Genomic DNA, 22,923 nt, shown 5'->3' with positions numbered 1-22,923 from the left:
GGAGCGAGCTGAGGGGAGCTGGGCAGGTACAATGAGGCTAGGCCTCTTAGGAAGGGAGTTTGGCTGAGGGTAGAGCAGAGGGTGTACCTGCTACAGAGGTGGCAGGTACAGGGAGGGACACTACAAGTTGGGAAAGTCCTGAGCGGGTCTGAGTGTCCACAGGCAGTGGCCAGTAGGAGTAGAAGCTGAGGTTGACATTTTGGGAGAAAGTGGGGATACTGAGTGGTAGTCATGAGACACCATGGGGATCCCCAATAACTATGGAGAGATGGCCCCAGTCAAAGGGAGTGATGGAGGGGTGGGTAAAACAGTGGGTGTTAACGCATTGCTTTGTAGCACAGTATTTTAATTGTGTCCTTTTACAAACTGTCTCCACAGACACTACCCAAAGCAGTCCTTCACGACGGTGGCAGACACCCCTGAAAACCTTCGTCTGAAGCAGCAGAGTGAACTGCAGAGCCAGGTAATTTCTAGAAGGCCTGCTTTCTTGCGTTTTTGCTGAAGATTATTCGCAAGGCTGCTCTCCTGAGATTTATTTATTTATTTATTTATTTTGCCATTGTGCTGTCACCTGGGTCTCCAGGCAGCCTGGAGTCTGAAAGCAGGCCTGTGGAGGGGGAGGGGAATTCCAGGTGAAAGTGTTGAACATCTGGATCCTTCCTGGTCCTTGCACATCTCAGTAGTCTCAGCTGTGCTGTTCCCATGGGACTAGGGCAAGTAAATGAGTTCTGGTCAGAGTAAGTGTTTCCCAACAATTCTGATATATTTGGCCCTAAATATTTAAAAACATTTGATAAATAGCTTTTCCACACCACATATGTAGGGGAGAAACAAGGTGTCAGCTTGACCCAGTTGCAGTGGGAGTGGGGCTCACAGCCTGTCTGCGTATCTCACACCAGCCACTAGCTTTGTTTGCATGCTGTCACTTGATTCATATTTCTCTCGTATGTCACATTGACAGCATGAACAAAGATTAGAACTCTACAGTTGGCTCCCGGTCAACCATTTTGGATAGCAAGTTGCCTTCAATATGGTGAAACACATCCGTTAAGACCAGGGTTTTGAATGGTGGGGTTTGCCGCAGGGGTACCTGATCTCTTTCAGAAACGCAGTGTGCTCTCTTTGAAAGAAGTGATGTCGTCTCTCACGGTAGAGGAGGATGCTGGCAACCGCACAGCAGCCCACTGGCCAGTGGTGTGAGAAAACCACATCCAGTGGAAGCAGGAAGGCTGTGTGCAGGCTGCCTTTGGCTTTTCATTGGCTTGGCCGTGGGCCAGCTCCCCTGATTCTTTGTGCTTTTGTAGAGTGAGATAGTCTGTCTCGCTTACCTGTTCTGAGGATAACAGCAAGCATCAAATGAGGCAGGTGGACAGTAAAGCATTTTGAAAGGTTAAAAAAAATGTGTACCAGTGTACCAGTGAAGACTGATGATGGTGATGATGATGGTAATGGTGGTGGTGGTGGTGGTGGTGGTGGTGGCAGTCCCCGATAATCCCTAGTATGAAAAAGGAAAAAAGAGCAGAATTCGTGTGACAAAGAGACATCCAGCTAATAGTTCTTGAAAATGTGTCTGCAGTTCTTAATGAGAGCCATCAGCTCTCAGTCACTCAGGATCGAATTATCTCCCAGTAATGTGCTTTACCTAATTTCAAGGGAGATTGTGATTCCCTGCATCCTCTTTCTGGGGGGCTTGAGGCCACTTCTTAGTCCATTTAATGAGAGGAAATAGAACTAGAAATAGAATTTATTCCTGATGAATACTGTGAAGCCTTGGTTGCGAGCTAGTTTTTTGGTTTGTGTAAAATGGCAGTGTTTTTGATTTGTGTAATTATGTGCTAAGAGATGAGTTCCAAGGATGGGGTGCTGGCCAAAGAGAGACAGTGTTACGGAGGCCAGCAAGCACACTTCTGCTCACTCATTGGCATCACCCGGGTACCGGGACTCAGTTCCACTGTGTGCGGATCCGGTGCCTTTCTTCTCATCAAGTTAGTGGTAATCAGAGAATCCAGGAGAAGTACTAAGAGCACTTTGGAAACAGAGCTAAGTCTGGCAGTCAACTACTTGTTTCTTGCTCATCACATGCCCGGGTACTGTGCAAGGGAATTCATAATTTGCTGATCCTCCCTTCGTAGTTTCTAAGCTACCTGGGGAAAGAGGACTAATGCTCACATGACTGTTTCATCAGAAAGGGAAGGCCCTGTGTGGGTTGGGCTGGATCATCTTTGTGCTGGGGCTGCGATTTGCATGGAGCCCTGAAGGCTGAGAAAATCTGAGGTGGGCACTGGCACCTTCCCTTTGAAGGACTCTGTCCTCCAGGGATTGGGTATGGGTGCCTTCCATGCAGCTCAGGAGCAAGCACTGAGCGTTTTCCTGCCACATGCCTCTTGTTGGATATGCAGAGATTTTACTCTTCCGATTTTACTCTTCCTCAGGTAGCAAGCTGCAAGCTTCAGGAAGCAGCACTCAGTTATAGACCTGGCGGGACAAGCGCTCATAGAGATATGTACAAAGGGCGATGGGATCACCACGTACTGTTCAGGGTGCAGGTAAAATGGTGGCAAAGAAAGGCGACCTCGGTTCTGTCTCAAGAATTTCCACACAGACAAGGGCGGTGAGCAAAGCGAGATTTATTTAAGTCAGAAACCTCCTGCCACAGCAGCCAAGAGGGGGGCTCCAAGAGAGACAGAAACTGTGACAGTCGAGTCTTTTAAGCACAATTTTGGGAGAAGAAAACAGAACCAAAGCTGAGAATCAATCAGGGGGTGGGGAAAAAACCCATGAAAAGGTGGGATTTGTAATCCTGGCTGTCCTGTCCAGCTTGCTCACAATCAAATGAAAAACCATCAGAAAGGTGTGATTGGTGACTTCTCCTTTCTATCACATGATAAACCAAAACTCAGAAGGGTAGAATCACTGCTTCCTTGCTATTCTTGTGTTCAAACTGTAAACTCAGGAGTGGGATTTGGTACTTTTATCTGGCTGAAGGTAACTTTTGGGGACAGGCAACCATTTTGCACCCTCTTAAAGAGATGTCTCCTTTCCTCTTTCCAACAAGGACTCACCTGACTATTAGTCCATCTGCCTCCTCACAGCATCAGATTTTTTTTTTTTTTTTAAGATTTTGCTGAAGTACGATCTTCCCTCGGGAAGAAAACGTGGGCTCTCATCAGGCAGTCAGTGTGGGCAAATTCAAGTAAATTCAGGAAACGTGTTGATTGCCTAGTACATGCAGGGAGTCGCTGTAGACACTGGGACTATAAAGACATCGTGCTCATCAGCAGCAACCTTGCTGTAGTCCAGGCTCGTCATCCTGTCTTTCTACATGTATCACTTCACTGAATCTCAAACAACGTCGTGTGACAGGTATTTATCACTATCCATACTTGGATGAAACACTCACATTTTAGAGAACTTAAATACCTTGTTGTTGCAAGCTTTGCTGGTATGGACAAGCTTTGCTGGTATGTCCAGTGTGGACATCAGACTTCCATCTGTGAGTTCCCAGTGCCCCCCCTCCTCACTTGTACCCTGGTCCCTTTTCTCAGAGAGCACCAGCAAAGGAGATCTGCAGGCAAATTATTGCAGTGCAGAGGTCATGGAGTATGTGTTAAGGCAGGATGTTGCATAAAGTGGAAGTAGGGAGTCATTTTTTTCTAGGTGAGAAGTAAAAGCACTTCTTTAAGAGTATTTCCATTTTTGCAAAAGCACAGAGAGATACTGTCTTGATACTCAGTAATGGCATTTAATTTAATTACAACCTATTAAGCAATTCAGTTCTGCAACAAGGCATTACCTTAGAGTTTGATATCTGGAATTCTGAACAGGCTCACTAGTCTTGATGCACAATCAACTATTAATATTTTATATATTTGTTTTGGTAATTGGTGATACTGCATGAATCAGATCTGCTAATAGCACCAAATCTTCAAATTCTGAAATCTTTTACAATTGTTTGGTTAAAACTACTTCTTTTCTTTCATTTCATTAGCTTGCCGAATAAGCCAAAATAAGGGAGAAATATAAATTAATTTTTAGTTGAGTCTAGAAAGTTATTCATATTTATACATTGTTATGTCTTTTATTTTAGGCCCCTATCCCTCTTTGAGAGGGTTATAAATACAGCCAGCATTTTAAACCCAAGTGCTAAAGCTGCCCAAGCTTTTTTAGGCTCTATTTTAGGTGCCAAAATATTATAATAAAGGGACATGGCATAGTGGAGAAGAAAAAAGCAAGCTGGGAGTCTGTGCCTCAAAACTGATGCTAGTGCTGGCTTGCAGGCATTCTCTACCTCGCAGGTCACTGCCAAGCGTCCTCTTGGCCAGCCATCCACCTCGGTGGATGTGGAATTAGCCACGGGGCGGGGCGGGGGGGGGGTTGGGGTGGGCAGGGGCAAAAGGAGGGGCCCTTTTGTCGTCATTCCTTCTCGTTTCGTCGTACACCACAAGATGGCCTACTGCAAAGACATAGCATCAGCGGTGGCGAGGAGCTCCCAGGGACACTGGTAGCCTACTTGACAAGCAGCGAAAGTAAAACTTTCCTCTATTGGAATAAGCGGCACTGCAGGCCACCACTTGCCTTGGGCCTGGCAGCCTGCCCTTTATTTATTTATTTACTTATTTACTTACTTATTTATTTTTGGAGAGAAGTGAGTCCCGAGTTCCAAAACCTTCACTGAGAAACTGAATTTTTGGAACAGCAGCACTTTGTAAGTTTGAGGAATCCCCAAACTTTAATAACCCAAAGCCGATGCAAAGCCTTTTAGGAGAGAAATTTCTTTAATTAGTGTTTTATTGTTATGTTGTGGAAAGTGCTTGCTTCTTCAGGCTGTGTTGAACACTCGTTGGAGGAGAAGCCACAGTTGTTTCGAGTGCCCTTGCTTTGAGGAGTCTGCAGACATCTAACAGCCGTGGAAATGGGGCTTCATATAAAATTTGGAGTGGAAGCTCCATCAGAAAGGGCAAAGTGGCTCTGCAGGGGCGGAGTCTGAGATCCAAACCTCTGGCTTCCCTGTATCCCTCTGCTCCTTGGCCTTCCACACCCTGGGTCTTTGGAAATCCTGGGCATCTCTAGGGCAAAGTTTTGAAAAACATTGCTCAAAACAAAGACAAAATGTTAGCTCCTTCCCCACTTAGTTGATTAACTTAGCTGTTGGCAATCAAGCTGAAAATAGTGATTTGGGGCTCACTGTATTCTTCAGTGGAGTGTGATTTATGAGTGCTGATAAGATGAAAGATTGGAAATGATTGTGGATAGGATACAAATCACTCCGGAACCTTTGAGTCTTCACTTTGTAATCTATGTGGATTCTTTTTTAATGTTCCAAGTTTCCACAGAAGCATAAGAAACAGTTCATATGGAATGTAATATATAATAGTTACAGGTGAGAAGGTAATGGGATTTTTTTAAAAAAGGTCTTTTTAAATTATTTCTTTGAAAGGCAGAGAGAGAGAGATATTGATATCTTCCATCTGCTGGTTTACTTCCCAAATGCCTGCAGCAGTCAGAGCTGGGTAGGCTGAAGCAGGAGCCGGGCCTCCCATGGGAGTGGCAGGGGCCCAGGTACTTGAGCCATCATCTGCTGCCTCCCAAGTGCATTAGCAGGGAGCTGGATTGGAAGTGGAGGTGGGAGTTGATCCCAAGTACTCTAATATGAGATGCTGGTGCATCAGGAGGAACCCTCTATGTTATAATGGTCATCCCTGTTAATGTGCCATTTTATAGAGTATAATAATTGAGCATCGTGGTGGAAGGAATGGAGATACATGTTTAATGTAGACCTCTGGAAACTCAACAGCTGGTGGTGTGGCAGGCTGGCCCTGCTCCAGCCTGCCCTTCTGTACCTCCTCATTCTGCGTCCCATTTCCACAGGGCTTCTCTCTCTCATCTATCATCTAACCCCCCAGTAAGGTGTTCAGTAGTCATCTAAAGCCAGACCCCTCTCAGGTGACAGTGCATTTTATAGGGCATCTGCTGAAGTCTGATTTCCATCAAAGCAACAGGTCGTTGACTGAGGAACTTCCTTTACTGTCAAAGGAACCACAGTAGAACTACTATGGACAGCCTCCTGTGTTTGCTTCACACCCATTCCGTGGGTCTCGCCGCTGTCATCAGTCTGATCTACATTTCGTTTGTCCCTGAGTCTGAATCCCATGCTAGATGTTGGGCGTTGTGCAGGAACAAACCAGGTGAGGCCTTTCCTCTCTGGAGGGCTGTGGTCTGGTAGAACAGAGAGTGATAACAAAATACCAACCAAAGCAAGTGACATTGCAGCTGTGACAAGGCCTGCAGAGAGAGCGGAGTGTGTTTCAGTTAGGACTTCAAGCCTATCCTCAGGGTGGTCTGCTGCGTCCTGCCAGCCCGGGCCCCCCTGCTGAGTGCACCACCATTTCCCCCATTTCCCAAGCTCAGCTGACGGTGCTCTTCGTTGCAACCTCTCACTGTCCCCCACGGCACGGGACAGCGTCAGCCTGTAGCACGCGACAACCGTCTCGGCGAGAGTTTTTGTTGGTACTTCTCCCGTTCCACTGGTCTTGGACAAGCCGCCTTTCATACTTGCCTTTTAATTTTCTCTTTTCTTTGAACCTAATTTTGGCAGCTTTACACGCCCCGTCTTTTGATTTCTCACCATTTGATGCCGATTTCTGACCCTCTGGGGTAATGCCTCTTGGTTGCTACAGTCCTCACTTTCTCATGTGTGTCTGGGTCAAAGGTCGCAGGGAGACGCTGCCATGAGTTTATTTCAAGGCTCTGAGGCAGGGAAGATGATGAGAGATTACGTTTCACATATCGGAAGGGATGAATGTGAGGAAGGACTTCAAAGGAGAAATATTAATTCACTTGATGTGGCACAGTTTCTTTCAGGGAACGCAGCATGCTGAGCAGATGTTAACTCTAACCTTTGCAATTTTGCTAGCCCTCATGATTTCCCTTAAGTCAGATTCTTCTTCTTTTCTGTTTTAGTCCTGGCTAAGATGATGTCAGAGACAAAAATGCCAGTGGTGAGAGGCAGGAAAATCACCTGAGATGTTTTGATTGGCGATGTCACGATGAGTTTTAGAGCCTTTAATCACAGGGCCCCCTTCACCCCCCTGGGATGCCCTGTGTTCGTCCCATCTGTTTCCAGGGTCCCAGGCACGTTGGTCCTTTGATGCCCTTCTGACTCATCCTCCCTCCCTCTCTGGCATCCCTGCTGCTCAGGGTGGAGGGTGTGGGTGCTGTCCCTTGGGTGTGCAGGCTGCTGCTGACTACGAAGTGGACCAGAACCAGGTATGCTGCCCCTGTGTGAGGGATTGGAATGGGCAGTCCACCCCCGTGTCTGTGGGGTTCACACCCACAGATCCAGCTGATCGTGTGTAGAAAATGTTCAGAGAAGAAAACTGCATCTGTACTTAACACGTGCAGTCCTTTTCCTTGCCATTATTCCCGAGCCAGCACAGTGCAACAACTATTTACTAACATTTACAGGGCATCAGTATTCTACGGGATCCTGAGATTTTTTTTATTTTTTATTATTTTTTTTGACAGGCAGAGTGGACAGTGAGAGAGAGAGAGAGACAGAGAGAAAGGTCTTCCTTTTTCCGTTGGTTCACCCCCCAATGGCCGCTGTGGCAGGTGTGCTGTGACCGTTGCACCACGCTGATCTGAAGCCAGGAGCCAGGTGCTTCTCCTGGTCTCCCTTGCGGGTGCAGGGCCCAAGGACTTGGGCCATCCTCCACTGCACTCCCTGGCCACAGCAGAGAGCTGGACAGGAAGAGGGGCAACCGGGACAGAATCCAGCGCCTCGACCAGGACTAGAACCCGGGGTGCTGGCACCACAGGCGGAAGATTAGCCTAGTGAGCCATGATTTAAAAAAAAAAAAGATTTATTTATTTTATTTAAAAGGCAGAATACAAAGAGAGAGAAAGAGATCGTCCATCTGCCGGTTCACTCCCCAAATGGCTGCAATGGTCAGAGCTCGGCTAGACTGAAGCCAGGAGCTGGGAGCTTCACCTGGGTCTCCCACATGGGTGCAGGCACCCAAGCACTTGGACCATTTTCTGTTGCTTTCCCAGGCACATTAGCAGGGAGCTGGATCAGAAGTGGACTCAAACTGGTGCCCATATGGGATGCTGGTGTTGGACGCGGTGGCTTAACATGAGATGTTTTAAAGCATACCGGAAGATGTGCAGAGGTTTTTATATCACCTTTTATATCAGGGTTTAGAGCATCCGTGGATTGGGATCCTCGTGGGTCCTTAGGGATGACTGTGTAGCTTTTCAATTCCGTGGTTCTGGGGTCATGAATGTGACATCTGTGAGCAGGAGGGTGCTTTACAAAACATGAAATAGTGTTTTTCATCTTTCTCTCCCCCAAACCTCTCTATAAAAGGAGCAGAGTGACCACTACTTTGGGAAGGGGGGAATGTGGCCTCCTGTGAAGGGGGCATTAACCCTCTCTTCTAACAGACTGGACTATGGCCGCCCCCTGCCTGAAGGCTGAGCTCTCAGAGAGGGCAAATCGGGAAGGCCTAGTAGACAGGTGGAGGGAAAAGCTAAAAACAGAGAAGCCCGCTCCCCAAGATATCCCTCAACTCCTGCCCTTGTTCATGGCAGACCTGGCGCTCTGCAGCACTGTGGGGAGGGTGAGACCTGAGTGGCATATCCTGGTACCTTACTCTGTCCTGTGGCTTGGGAGGCGATGGGAGCCCCAGTGAGCCTCAGACCGAGATACAGAGGCTGCCATCAGGCACGCTGTCACGGCAGGTGCAGTGTGTCCCCGTAGCCGGGGTGGGCTGTGCAGGCAGGAGCAGTGGTTGGACCTCACTGAGGGGTGGGGAGGGACCAAGTCTGCCAGGAAAGCCCTCTCCTCTGCCTGGGCCAAGGAGGAATGCCCTGGGGGGTTGCTGGCTGCATCAGATGCCTACAGGGTGCCCAGAGACAGAGAGGACAAGATGCCAGTGAGGCTGGAGGAGCTCAAAGGGAGAGTGAGGGAATGTGGATGTGGATCCTAGACTTGCCTTTTCCTTCACCCTGGGGTCACTGATGCCCTTCCCACTCAGATGCACTTAGACGCCATCTTGGAGAAGAGACAAGGAGCAGGAGGAAACTGCTCTACCTCACTTGACTGTTCAAGTTGTTGAATGGACTCGAAGTAATGGATGAGACTAAGTGTAGCTCCTCCCACCTTGGTGCTGTAGGGACTTGTGAGGAACGGCAGAGCAGCCATAAGGAATGAAGATGCAGGAGGCGGGTGTTGGGCCTCGTGGTTGAGTCACTGATTAAGGTGCCCGCATCCTTGGGGCCAGTGTTGTGGTGCAGGGGTTAAGCCATTGCTTGCAGTGCCAGCATCCCAAATAGGTGCTGGCTACTCTGCTTCCAATCCAGTTCCCGCAAATGCACCTGGGAAAGCAGCGGAGGATTCCCCAAATACTTGGACCTCTTGGGCAGGAACCTGGATTGAGTTCCTGGCTCAGCTTCAGCCTGCCTCAGCCCTGGCCATTGAGGCCATTTGGGGAGTTAACTGGCAGATGGGAGACCTCTTTCTCTGTCTCTCCCTACCAACCCTAGTCACTCTGCCTTTCAAATAAATTTTTTTAAAACAAAAATGGGTTAAGGTGCCCATGTCCCACATCAGAGTGTCTGTGTTTGATTTCTAGCTTCAACTCCTGATTCCAGCTTTCTGTTTTACATGTGGGAAACTTAGATTGTGTTTCTGGCTCTCAGCTTTGGTCTTAACCCAGCTCTGTCCTTTGTGGGCATTTGGGGAGTGAGCTAGTGGATGGGCGTTCACTCTCTCTGCCTCTCTAATGAATGAAAATGAAAGAAGAAGAAAAAGATTTACTTTCTTTTATGTCTGGAGATCATGATTGGGAGATTACGTAGACCTGGAAGGGTGACAGGCAGATTGTCTCATGCTGGAACACAGGTCTGATTTTGTATGACACACGCTTAAACACATGCAGGACCAAAGAAGACCAGAATAGCTACAGTCATAAAATCCATCCCCTGTGAGTAACTTGTCTCATCTTTAGCCTGGATTTGAAAGACCAAGGCTTTCTTCCCCTCGTGTGCTGATGCTTGGGGTGCTGAGTGCTCATCTCTGCGGAGGAACCCTCCCAGCACTGCTGCTCACACGTGAGCCAGTAGTGCAATCAGCACGAGGTGTGCAAACCCTTTGAAAAAGGGAGTTGTTCTAAATTTTCACTTAAACATTTGAATGCAGGGTGCACCATGAGTATTTTCGTTTGTCTCAGTGGCTGAGCTACATTCACAGTCCCTTGTGATGTGTCATGTGGCCCTCCAAGTGCCTCAGTTCGGGAGTTTTTACTTTTGCTATGTAACAGTAACTAGAATGATTATACTTATCAGTATACCTTTAAGAAATATATTAGTTAGTTTAGCTTACTTCCTTTATACTTTTAAAAATGTTCATTTGAAAGGCAGAAAGAGGGAGGAGAGTAGTAGAGGATCTGGACTGGACCGGGCTGAAGCTGGGAGCCAGAACGCAATCCGGGTCTCCTACCTGAGTGGCAGGGATACGGTTGTCTGAGCCATCACCTGTTGACTCCGAAGTGCACATTAGTAGGAAGCTGGAATTGAGAGCAGAGCCAGACCTCGAACCCAAGCTCCAATGTGAGATGCAGGCGTTGCAACTGGTCCCCTGTGATACTTGCTTATTTTAAAGGGTTTTTCTTGTGTGTGTGTGTGTGTGTGTGTATGTGGTAGTTTTTGGACTTCCCAAGTTGGTTTCTCCTCTCTGCCCTACTGTTTGTTCTTTGGCACCCTCTTTTCCTTTCTCGAAGCAATGTATTTTGCAAAGGCCCAAACCTCTGAGCTGATCCAGCGGCCCTGAGCATTGCTCAAGGAGAAAGCCTGTCTGTCTGTGTCAGCCACATGTCTCTGTGCTTCCTCATGCACACGTGCCAATCCAAAGCCGTTCTGTTGTGTATTAGTCAGCGTATGGAGAACCACCCTCAGCTAAGTAATACTCGGAACTGCCTAGTAATGTATTTTTGGAAGCGAGGACACTACTCCGAAACCACTGCCCTGTGATGGGGTCAGGCGACAAAGCCAAATCTGCAAGACAGCGTTGGGCTCAGGAAGGGCCTCTTGGGGACAGCTGTAAGGGTAGCCGGCAGCACACAGTAAGCCTGTTAGTGTGCTGAATGTGTATTTGTTTTCCCAAAGAATTGATCTGTCCTGGTTGTCATTTCGCTTTACCTCCCAGCTTGTTTACAGCTTCTGCCTGCTTCAGCAGGGCCTCCCAAAGGCACTACTACAGGGGCCTACGAAGGATAAAAACTGGCCCAAGAAATACACTTCCATTTGGAACAGTTATCGCCGTGCATTCTGAGATGAGACCTCTACTTGGGCTTTTGAAAGTATTGGTGGTGCTTTTATTTTTAAATAGTTTAATTTTATTATTTAAAAAATTATTTGGGGAGAAAGAGAGAGGGGGAGGGAGAGAATATGAATATCTTTTGTCCGCTGGTTCATTCACCAAATGCTTGCAATAGCTGAGAATGGACCAGGCTGATGCTAGGACCCATGAACTCAATCTGGGTCTCCTATGTCAGTGCAGAGGCCCGGGTACTTGACCGTCGCCCCCAAGGCTGTGCACCAGTAGTTGGCTGGATGGGAGTAGAGGTGGGACCTGAATCCAGGCACTCTGATGTGGGATACAGGTGTTATAAATGGTGGCTTAACTCTGGCCTCAGAATCAGCCCTAAAGGCACTCGGATCTGGCTGAAAAGCCCATGAGAGTATTTCAGGCATGGAAAGCCAAGACACTCTGGCAAAAAGATCTCTGTGAGTGAGATCCCAGTGGAAAGAACAGGTCTTCAAAGAGGGAGGTGCCTTTCTCTGAAGGGAGGAGAGAACCTCCACTTTGACTATGACCGTGTCTAAACAAGATAAGAGTCGGAGAACTCAAGGGGCTTCCATAGCCTTGGAAACTCATGACTGGTGCATAGGGAGATTACTGATGCCATAAACAGGAGTGTCAATTTGTAAAGTCAACAACAGGAGTCACTGTGCACTTACTCCTCATGTAGGATCTCTGTCCTTAATGTGCTGTACACTGAGGCTTAATGCTATAACGAGTACTCAAACAGTATATTTCACTTTGTGTTTCTATGGGGGTGCAAACGATTGAAATCTTTACTTAATGTACACTAAACTGATCTTCTGTTAAAAAAAAAAAAAAGAAATTATCAATTCCCAACTTGACTCTCACTGGGATTAAACATGACAATAGGTCTGATCTGATTTCATCATCATTTAAAAAAAATCATCTATTATTTTTCACTTTATGTTTCTGTGTGGGAGCAAACTGTTGAAATCCTTACTTAAGGTATACTAAGCTGATCTTCTGTATATTAAGATAATCGAAAATGAATCTTGATGTGAATGGAAGGGGAGAGGGAGTGGGAAAGGGGAGGGTTGTGGGTGGGAGGGACGGTATGGGGGGGGGAAGCCATTGTAACCCATGAGTCGTACTTTGGAAATTTATATTCATTAAATAAAAGATAAAAAAAAATGGTGGCTTAACCTGGTGCTTCACAGCGCTCAACCCTGGTTGTACTTTATAAATGGACTTTTCTCATTACAGAGGTGCTGGGAGAGAGAAATTAGTTTCCTTATTTCCGTCTCTCCCTCTTTCTCTCCTGATTTATGGTGGAGTGAAGGGTCAGAGAGAACATAAATCAGAACTCAAAAGTAACACAGATTTGATCCTAATTAGTAGACCACTTTGGAGCCCCTTATGACTGACACTCTGAGTTCCTAACTATGTGGCTTTTTTTTTGGTAAAAGCAAATCTATGACTTGTGAATATATTCAAAGGGAAATCTAGCAAGCGTCTTCAAATGTAGTTAGCTTCCTAACCATATAGCACTTTCAGACGCCAAAAAGCTAAATATGCCAGATTTCAATCTTCAAGTTCTTTCTTTAAGCCGAAAAAGTAAAAAACAGTGAAGCTAAGAATCCTGTCCTATTTTTTATTAAAGAAACAACCTAGAACCTGTCTTTGTCTGTTTTCTGTTGCTAGAACAGACTACCTGAGACAGGGTCATTTATAAGGGCAGGCATTTGCTTCAGCTCATGGTTCTGGAGGATGGGAGTCCACAGTTGGGCAGCTGCGTCCAATGAGGGCCTTGTGCTGCTTCAAGACAGGCTGGGAAGGGGGTGGGCAGATGGGCACATGTGGAAGAGGGAAAACAGGAGAGGCAGCCTTGTTTGGTAACAACCTGATCTCACAGTAACTAACCCAGTCCCGTTAGAGTGAGATCTCCTTCCTAAGAACCTAATCACCTCTTAAAGACTCTGTTTCCCAACCAAATGGTAATCAAATCTCAACAGGGGTTTCAGATGGGAAAAACCATAGTCAAACCATAGCAGAGCCCTACTTCTAGAATGGCATAGTGCTGATTAACCTTTAATGGACACCTTTAAACATCATCTTCACTTGTTTCTCCTGTTAGGTAGAGAACATACACTTATAAAATTTCCTTAGAGTTGGATAGTCTCTAAGCCTTCAAAACTTTGCATTCTAGAATATTTTATTACCTACAATAATACAGATTATAAAGTTTTAGATATGTGTGTGTGTAATATACATATGTAGACATGTAAATAATACACATGTATTAATGTACATGTTTACACACACATGCATAATAGGCATATATGCACACAAATAGGCATAGATATATAATGTGATGACTTTAACTGGGAAAGACAATGTTTAGAAAACAGTCTCCTTGAATATTGTGGGACTAAACACATGGAGCATCTTTTCGCCTTCATTTGCAGTGGTTCACTAAGATTTCATTTATGGCTGGACACTGACATAGCTGCACGATTGCACCCTAAGTTCCTGCCAAGTGAATTTGCTTTGTGTTCCTTTGTCTTTTAGTATTCCATATGTCTTAGGGGATAGCTAAAGTGAAGTGAATAAGTGTAACAGAATAGTGTTGGAAATACGGTAAGGGGATCTTTTTGAAAATATCACCTATTGCAGAGAACAGATCACTCATGCTATGAACAAGCATAGACGTAATCAAAGAGACTTTAATTGTTTGGATGGGCCTTACTCTCTATGTGGTTGGTTAATTAATTCTTATGAATGTCTGCTTTCATCTTTGTCCTCTATTTCAGATTTTGAGCTAGGGACTAGTGATCTTGTTAATTTAATGGTCATTGTGCAATAACCATGCTAAGTAATCATCAGGATTAAGTTTCACCATTTGATGATATGGGTGATAATGGATGAAATGAAGGAGAAGGAATGAATGGTGCTCTCATGAAAACCGGAGTCTTGTGTGCGGATGGAGAATCAGATACTCCCCTGGGAGGTGCACAGAGGCCCTCCTGATTTTTCTTGGCATTAATTTCAAATGGAGAAAAATTCGGGCATTCTTGATTTTAAAACTTTCCTAGGAAAGAAATCTCACGTAAGAACCCACTGCATTTCCTGTAATTGATTCTGTGCAAAGCTGCTTCAATTATTTATTGGGTATAATCTGCATCTCCTGAATGCCTCTCTTGGCCTGGCACTGCCTGCTCTGGGGAGTAGGGGTGTGGATAGAAGCCGGCTGCCGAGCTGGGGTGCAGGGGTGGGGAAGAACAACCTATAGGTGTTTTATTGGGTCCCCTCAAATGATATTGTCCCAAATTCTGCAGACAGTTGCTTTTTCCACCCTGTACCTTTGCTCATTCTCTACTGAAATGTTTATTCAACTTCTTTGAAAGGAAGCCAAAAATGATCAAATGCCAAATTCCCCAAGAAATTCTATCTTGGAGAAGAAAGGACCCTTATCTGGTTTTGGGAAGAACCACCTGTGGCCCAGCACTTGTGCCCTTTTGTAAGCCATTTCTAGAGCTTGCTGCTTAAGTCAGGTGAATCAAAAATGTTTTTGGATGTGTCATTGACACAGGAAGGCTTCTCCCGTAAAAGCCTCATTTTTGTTGTTATCTTCAGTGAAATCACAGTGTCGTCAGCAGTTTCCTCGTCCTCTTGTCATCCTTCATGTCCAGATGGGTGGCCCTTAAGCCTTTTTGGGTCAGTGGTCCCTTTGGGAAATTTGATGAAAGCAATGGAAACTCACTGAGAAAAGTCCAGAAGCCGACGTTAGACAATAAAATGCCAATTTGAGAATAACAGGAAGGTCAGAGGATAGCAAAGCCTCCCAGTGAGTCCCTAGGGAGCCCCAAGCTTGATGAAGGGTGGCCAGCCTGGTCAAGAGGAGAACCAGAGGCCAGGGGAGGAATAGCAGCTGCACTTAGAGGTCTCCTGGGGTGCACAGTTAATCCCATAGAAAGATGCAGGGTCCCTTGCCTTCCCTTGCCTTCTAAGAACAATTTTTACCCTGATTAAATTATTAACTGGTTGGGAGCTGTGGAATGTTACTGCCTCAGGGGGAGAAAAAGGCAATTTGACAACAACTACTAAAACTTAAAATACATACACTGTTCTAGAACTTTCACTCCTGGGAATCTCTTCCATAGCAACAAAGCCATTGGCACAGAAGGCATAAGTACAAGAATCTCTTTGACAGCATTGTTTGCAGTAGCAAAGAGTTGGAAACAGAGTGAAAGTTCACCTGCAAGGGAATAGTGGAATAAAACACAATAATCCATACCACCGAATAGTATGCACTCATTACAAAGGCAGAACTAGAGATAGGAAAAATGTCTTGGAGGGCACCCAAAGATGTCGTTCAGTGAAAATTATAGATGTAGGATAGTGCAGAGACGACAAAGCTCTCCGTGTGTGCGTGCGTGTGCACATCTACGTCTACATCTGTGTATCTCTGATTAGGATTGTGAGTGTAGGGAGAAAGATGTGGACTTATCTTGGAGGTTGACACTGGCTCTTGGGGCTTACACAAGGAGAGCTGAGCAAAGCAAAGAAAAAAATGCAATAATTATTATGTGGGTATGTATATATAGACATGATTTTAAAATATTTGCTTAAATATGTGAATATATATATATATATTTAAAGTCCTATTGTTTTGCTCTGGAGTTACCTTTCAGGATGATAGGAGCAGATATGGCCTATTTGCCAGCCTATGATCTTGCTGCTTACTAGTTGTGTTTCCTGTGACTTTATTTATCAAGTGTTTATGGGATGTCTATTTTCTGTCATGTAAGGTTTTGTTCTCGGGAGTACTCACAACTAAGATGTGTGTGTGTGTGTGTGTGAGTGTGTGTTCAAGTCAGGGACTGCTTGTGTTTGAACTTAACATCTTTGTAATGTTAACTTGTAACTATATAACATTAACTATGTAATTATAATGTAACTTCCTCTCCTCAGTCTGTCACATGTGTGTTTATTTGGATATGAGTATGTAAAAGGGAGAGTTACAGGGACCACTCTGGGGTCAGTAAGAACCTAAGCATTTGTTTGGAAAGAGGTCTTGATTTTCCTTCTTTTGCCTCTATTAAATGGCCTATCCTTAATCCTCCAATTTGTCCACAGAGATGCCCAAAGAGCTTATGAGAATAATACTGGAAGTGTTAGAGGGTAAAGAAATGTAAGGTGGTTCCTGTATATCAGTGTTTCTCAGTCATGGTCACTGCCTACTTGCATTGCATTTACTGGGTGGATGTGTTGAAAATGCTCATTCAGGGAAGCCTAGAAACAGGCATTAGCCACTGCCTCAGGTAATTCGACTGCATGTTACATTTGAGAAGCAGCTCCATAAAATTTGGTCCCAAGTAGTGAACTCTTCTGTCATTATTTCCTGGAATTCTACCCAGACTCTTCCAGATCCTTGAATTCCTCTTCCACATGGTTGTGGAAAGCTTGGCTATTTTCCCTGTGGAAATTGCTCTGTGTTCACTGGGGTCTTGTATTGCTGCTTTGAAGGAGTGACCTAGATTTATGAGGTAGCACATGTGGAGTCTTGTGCAGCTGGGATGTGCTCTTAACGTTGCTGCCATTGGTCACATTCCAAGCAAAGCAAGTAGATAAGAGAAGGGATGCTTTAATTCAGTTCTAATTGGACTCAGTAGAAGCTCTTTTACTATTTTTTTCTGATATTTAATGGCTTTTAGATTTCAGCTTTTATTCCTTTTATTCTTTAATAATGCCTGCATTTTAGAGGAAATTTTGTAAAGAGAGAACTTTTTCAGGTAACTTTGTTGCTACCAAATATGCATAATTTTATTCTAAACATCAATAAATCAAGGTGGGTCTGAGAAAGACTTGAGTGGCTTAAAAAATCAGCAATCTGATTTCAGACGTTGGAAACATAACTGATCCAATATATAAAAATATTGATATACATGTAAGAAAATTTTAGGTTACACTTCATTTTGTTGTTTTTAGCTATAGGAATAAAGCTGGAATTTGTACTCACAATGCAGATTATTTTGGGATTCATATTATTTGGACAACTTTTGGTTTGTTTATAAATTTTCACATTAGAGACAGTAACTGAAGTTTTTTCAAGTATTGGATTTATTCCTTTTCACAACTTTCTGCTTCACAGAAATTTAGATAAATTTTGAAAATCTCAAGATAATTGAAACTTACATGGCTATTTTTCTGTATTCCTCATGTGACTGTACCTGTGTAAACAACAACTTTAGTCTTTTTCTGATTAGAAAGGTCTTGTCTGAGAACCTTTTATCTCCCCAGCAGGATACATGCAACCCGTCACTGCAAGAAACCCATGATGTCATCCCTCAATCAATAATCATTGATTGAGTAGAGTGGACTTCAGAGCTGTGTGTTAGGTACCAAGAGGATGCAGAAGGAAAAGTCATATTCTGTCTTTGAAGAATAATGTGGTTCAGGACATAGTGCAAATGCACATGTTATCACATGGTTCTATAACAAAGGTCCTTTCAGGGATGACCAGGGAATCCAGCACTAAGGGGGTGATTAAAGGAGTAACCGTGGGACCAGCAAGGTGGTGGAGGTCAGGGACAGTTGTCCTATTCACTTGGCAGGAGGCAATTGAACAGGAGCAAGACATGAGGAAGGCACAGGTGAAATCCATAAACTCTCTCCATCCAGATAGGGTCAGCCGGGTGGCGGCGGCGGGGGGTGGGGTGGGGAGTGGGGGGGCAGTCAGAGCTATGTACCTGAGGGTGGGTGCAGCTGGAGTAGAGACATTTGGGGAGGGGCAGCGCTGTGGAGAGATCATGGTCTAGGGATGTTATAAAATGCCAGCTTGGAGAAATTCAGGAAGTCCAGTGCGAGGAAGTTGGAGGCTGCATCACAATGATGGTGGCTATGAAAACAGAGAAGGAATCGGAGTTTCTTTTGGAGAAAGGTGGATACTGGGGCTAAGTTGAGAAAAGAGTAAAGCCATGCAGTGAAAATATTTGTGAAGCTTTTAAGCCCATCAGGGGACACACTGAGTCCGGGGTGAAAGGAACCTGATTGATTGATTTTTAAATCTTTACTTGTCCTTGGATTTTTGATGTTAAAAATTCATTTCTATAATAAAGTGTAAGTTCATCCAGCAGAGGTTTGACCTGGTAAATATTCTTCAGTTTAGAATAACTTGATAGGGTTTCATGCAGGAAGGGGTGAATAAGTGACTGAATTCTGATGTGTGTCTTGCAGAGTAATCTGCAATTCTGTAAGCCACTTTTGCCTACATAGGACACAAAGCTCTGCCACAATTATTTATGAATAATTTTTTTATGACTCAGACTATTATAAATTAACATTTAAAAGAACATTTTTTTAAAACTCCCTCCTTTGCATATCAGGGATATTGTCCTCTTGTCTAAAAAGCACCTACTCCATATTAAAGGTTGACATTTACACCAAACTGGTACTTTTCAGCTTTGGAAAAGAAAAACAGAATACACTTTGAAAAAGCCACCTAACCAAACAAATCACCTTGATTACTACCTGCAGAGAAAAGGAGTTGGCTGTACAAGTATTTTTTTTTCTTCTGTGTGTTTAGATCCATCCATAAATGAAAAATAAGTGATATTGAAAAATAGAGAACAGTTCAGATTGTATTTGGTGTAGTGGGTGTGGAAAATGGGTACATCAAATTGCTACCTTACAGAGGAAGACAATCAGTTCTTATTTTCTCTTGGAAAATGAAGCAAATGGCTGTTAAAAAACAACACTCGTTGTTGACAGAGCATGGTGGCTTGCTGAGGAGCATTAAGCTCCTGCAATCTGTTCACATGTGGTGCGCTAAGCTAGTTACCTCCTAATTACTGAGCACTGGGCTTTACCAATAATGACCTTATTTTCCTGGGTTTTTATTCCCCTGGAGTACTTGTGATAATGCCATTTGTTGCTCTGCAAATCACTTATTTGGGAAGGCCATGAAATTAGGTCTCCCTTTCAGCATGGGGCAATCTTGTGTTTCACTTGACAGGTTCTCCCATCCCCAGCTGCCACCTGTGCCCTGTGCCCCCATGGAAGGTCTCTGTAACACAGAGACTCACTCCACGTCTCCTTGCACACCACCCTCCTTCTTGTACCAAGTACCCATTCTCCCTATGGATTGACCAGGTGATGTCAGCTTCCAGGCTCTGACGGTCTCTTGCTGGCCATCCCTGGGGTAGGCAGTGGTGGCTTTAGGCTGGCTTTCTCCAGGCAGTTTTCATGACATCTCTGTGACATTTTGTCTCTTAGTTTCTCTAAGAAAGAGGGATCTAGAGAAGCTAATAAGAGATCTGCCTTGGGTTCTAGAGCGAAAGGCTTAGAAGCATGGGCACACAGTCAGAAATTTCCTTTGTCATCTTTGTGTGCTGGAGACTGGTTTGCTGCTTCCCCTCTGTGCTCCAGGTCCTCTCTGTTGCCCTTGGCTCCCAATCATGGCCACCGCCTTCCCTCTCTGCCTTCACTGACTACTCATGCTGGCTCCTCAGTGTATCTGCTTTCTTCCAGATCTGACACCTGAGAACAACAGGGCATCCAGGAAGACCAGAGATGCGGCTCCTGGTGTCCTGTGCTCCACGTGTCTTTTGTTCACTTAGATTCATTTTGGGATGTTGCTTCCTTGTTTCAGGGACCTTCATTCTGTTTGTAACAAGCGTGAAGGTACTTCAAAAAGTTCACAGAACTGTGGGGTCAAAACAGTTTGTTTTTGTGCAAAAATTTTTGAAATATATGCACGTAGACATTTTCAGAAGTTCATGGAAATGTGCATTGTGAAAAAAACTGTGCATGAATTTCAATCTGTGTGCATCAACATATACTTATTTTTTAATTGCATTTCTCTTGAACTCTTTGAAGTGTCTTATAATTAACTGTTGTTTCTCCAAATATGTAGTTTGACTTATGCAGATTTTTACCCACTTGGGGTTTTCTACAGTTGTTTCCTCCATCACAGATGTTGGTCTCCTGCTTAACTCTAGAGACCTCTGTTCTCAGTTCATGATCAGCTTTCTGCAGCCCGGTGTGGATGGGGCTGGAGGGGTTGGGGGCACACCTGTTTGGTTAGGAAAAGTCACTTTTGACTGGGGACTAAGTGAAATCAGAATGTTCCCATAGCAAAGCCCTGCAGAATAGATTACATCATCCCCTTCAGCTGTAGCTCAGGGCCCTTGTGCAGCTGTTCATGTGGGTCACACCAGTGCCGAACCAGCATGTCACATGAGCCATGACATGAGGGCACTCCAGAAAGCTTGTGGAAAATGGTAATAAAAAGAAGTCTATTTTGGTGCAAAAGATGTTTGAGATCCATATCTAGTGTTTTCATGACATGCATTTCCCATAAATTTTTTTTGAGGATCTCGCACAGCGTTTTCTGGTGGCTACCATCCCTCTGGCCCCTCTGCCTCACTTTGCCCTTCCCCTAGCGGCCAAGTTCTTTCTGAGAGGTTCACTGAGAATGGCGAGACTACCACAGGCCACCTTCCAAAAATACAACAATTCATGGCAGCAGTTAGAGCTTAAGTTTTTAAAACTTTCCATCAGAGAAGGAAGTACTTTATAGTAAATGACTGTATTGCTGCCAATTGTTTATTCATGCCCTCTTCATTATATTCCTTAGTCATTATGGTTTGCACCACGTGATCTTTTCCCAAACATCAGCGTCGTCGGCAAACCAGCGATGAAATTGCATTTGTGTGAATTAGAGCACAGATTATTATGGGAGAAAAAAGACATTAAAGGAGGAACAGCATGTTGATGTTTGAATAAATGTGAAAGCTCCCCAGCCTCAGAGGCAGTTAAAGGAGAGGTTGTAAGAGGATCAGGGAACCATCCAACCTCATTGCCCGGGTCAAGTCTCAGGCCACACATGGGCAAATGCTTTGACTCTTTCAGTCCTGGCTGCTTCAGCCATGACACGTGATGGGCCTCACGTGCATGCCTTGTGCGACTAGGACACTATAGCATCACTTGGCTCTGCTTTTATCTCCGAGCTCTAACACACACCAGGCCATCAATAAATGCGTGTTGAACTGGACTGGAGACCTCTCTCCTCTCCCATGCCTTTTTTTTTTTTTTTTAAGATTTTATTTATTTATTTGAGAAGTAGAGTTACAGTCATAGAGAGAGAGAGACAGAGAGAGAGGTCTTCCATCCGCTGGTTCCCTCCCCAGATGGCTGCAAGGGCTGGAGCTAGACCGATCTGAAGCCAGGAGTCAGGAGCTTCCTCTGGATCTTCCTTGTGGGTACAGAGGCCCAAGCACTTGGGCCGTCTTCCACTGCTTCCCCAGGCCATAGCAGGGAGCTGGATCAGAAGAGGAGCAGCCAGGACACAAACCAGCACCCATATGGGATGCACTGGTCCCTCCCATGCTTTTTTTGCTACCCCTAAATAGGTGGACTTCTTTATAGTTTTTGTATGGGAAAAGGCATTCCTAGGATTAGAAAACTTTTGGCTTTGCAGATGGCAATAAGGAGTTAGAACATGTGTCTGGGAAGGAGAATTACTGCTTGTGTGGGCTTGTTTACTTGGCTCTGATCCCAGGCGTTGCCTGGCCCCGCAGTAGCAATGAGTCTTCCCTGGTTTGAGATGACCGGCCCTGTCTTGTGAGCTCCCAGACCCTGCTGTGAGAGTGCCCTGCCTCCATGGCCACCTTTGTCATCTTGAGATCTCAGCTTTGTTACCCTCCTCCTGATCCACATGCTGGATAGAAAGGAGACCCCAGTCAACACATGAAGTGAATGAATGAAGTGACTGCATTGGGGTTAGCTGTGAATTCAGACTGTGACTTCATGGGGCATCAGGGTTGACATGGTGCAGAGTTTTGAAGGCAAACCCAGTTGTGTTTTTAATGTAATATGCAGATAGGATAGTATTATTGCTTGTATGCTTTATTGCAATTTCTATTTTTCCTCACAGCCATCTGCTAGCTTATATATATTTTTTATTTTGGTGTCAAATATGAAACATAGAGATAGCATTTTTATTGTTCTATTTCTGCTGCCACCTTTTAATGCAGTCAAGACCAACCCGTGGTTTCCCGATTGTTGTGGTGAGAGCTCCAGCAGGCCTGTCTTTACATTCCTTGTAGATTCTTGATGAGTGAGCGAATGTGTGATTGGAAAAAATAAGACAATATTTAGTGGGTGTTAAAGATGAGAGTCATGGTGGCTGGCATTGTGGCATAGAGGGTTAAGCCACCACTTATGACACCATCACCCCATATCAAAGTACTCTTTACTTCTGATCCAGTTCCCTATTAATGAGCATTTGAAAGCAGCAGGTAATGGAAAAGTCCTTGGGCCCCTGCCCCACCATGTGGGAGGCCCAGATGAAGCTCCTGACTCTGGGCTTTTGGCCTGGCCCAGCCTTGGTCCTTGCCACTGCTTGGGGAGTGAACGGGTGGATGGAATCTCTTTCTCTCTCTGCTTCTCCCTCTCTTTCTGTAATTCTGACTTTTAAATAAATAAATGAATCTTAAAGAGATGATCCAGTCATTTACTAAAGGCTTTTTGTCTAGTATCTCATTTAATCTTCTCTTTGACTTCCTTGAGAAAGCATGATTGTTTTCCTTTTATTA

General features: G+C 44.8%; 1 protein-coding gene across 2 annotated transcripts in view; it reads left to right on the top strand.

The window, feature by feature from the left end:
• Positions 1–22,923, top strand: part of NEBL (nebulette) — a 403,673-nt gene that overhangs the window by 156,632 nt on the left and 224,118 nt on the right. For both annotated transcript variants that reach the window (XM_070055473.1, XM_070055474.1), the window contains exon 3: positions 379–463. In XM_070055473.1, coding sequence (XP_069911574.1) covers positions 379–463 — 85 coding nt within the window. The remainder of the gene's footprint in view (positions 1–378; positions 464–22,923) is intronic.

The sequence above is a fragment of the Oryctolagus cuniculus genome, chromosome 13 (genome assembly GCF_964237555.1).
Source record: "Oryctolagus cuniculus chromosome 13, mOryCun1.1, whole genome shotgun sequence".
NCBI classification, from domain to species: Eukaryota; Metazoa; Chordata; class Mammalia; order Lagomorpha; family Leporidae; genus Oryctolagus; species Oryctolagus cuniculus.
This window is presented reverse-complemented; position numbering and strand designations above follow the sequence as displayed.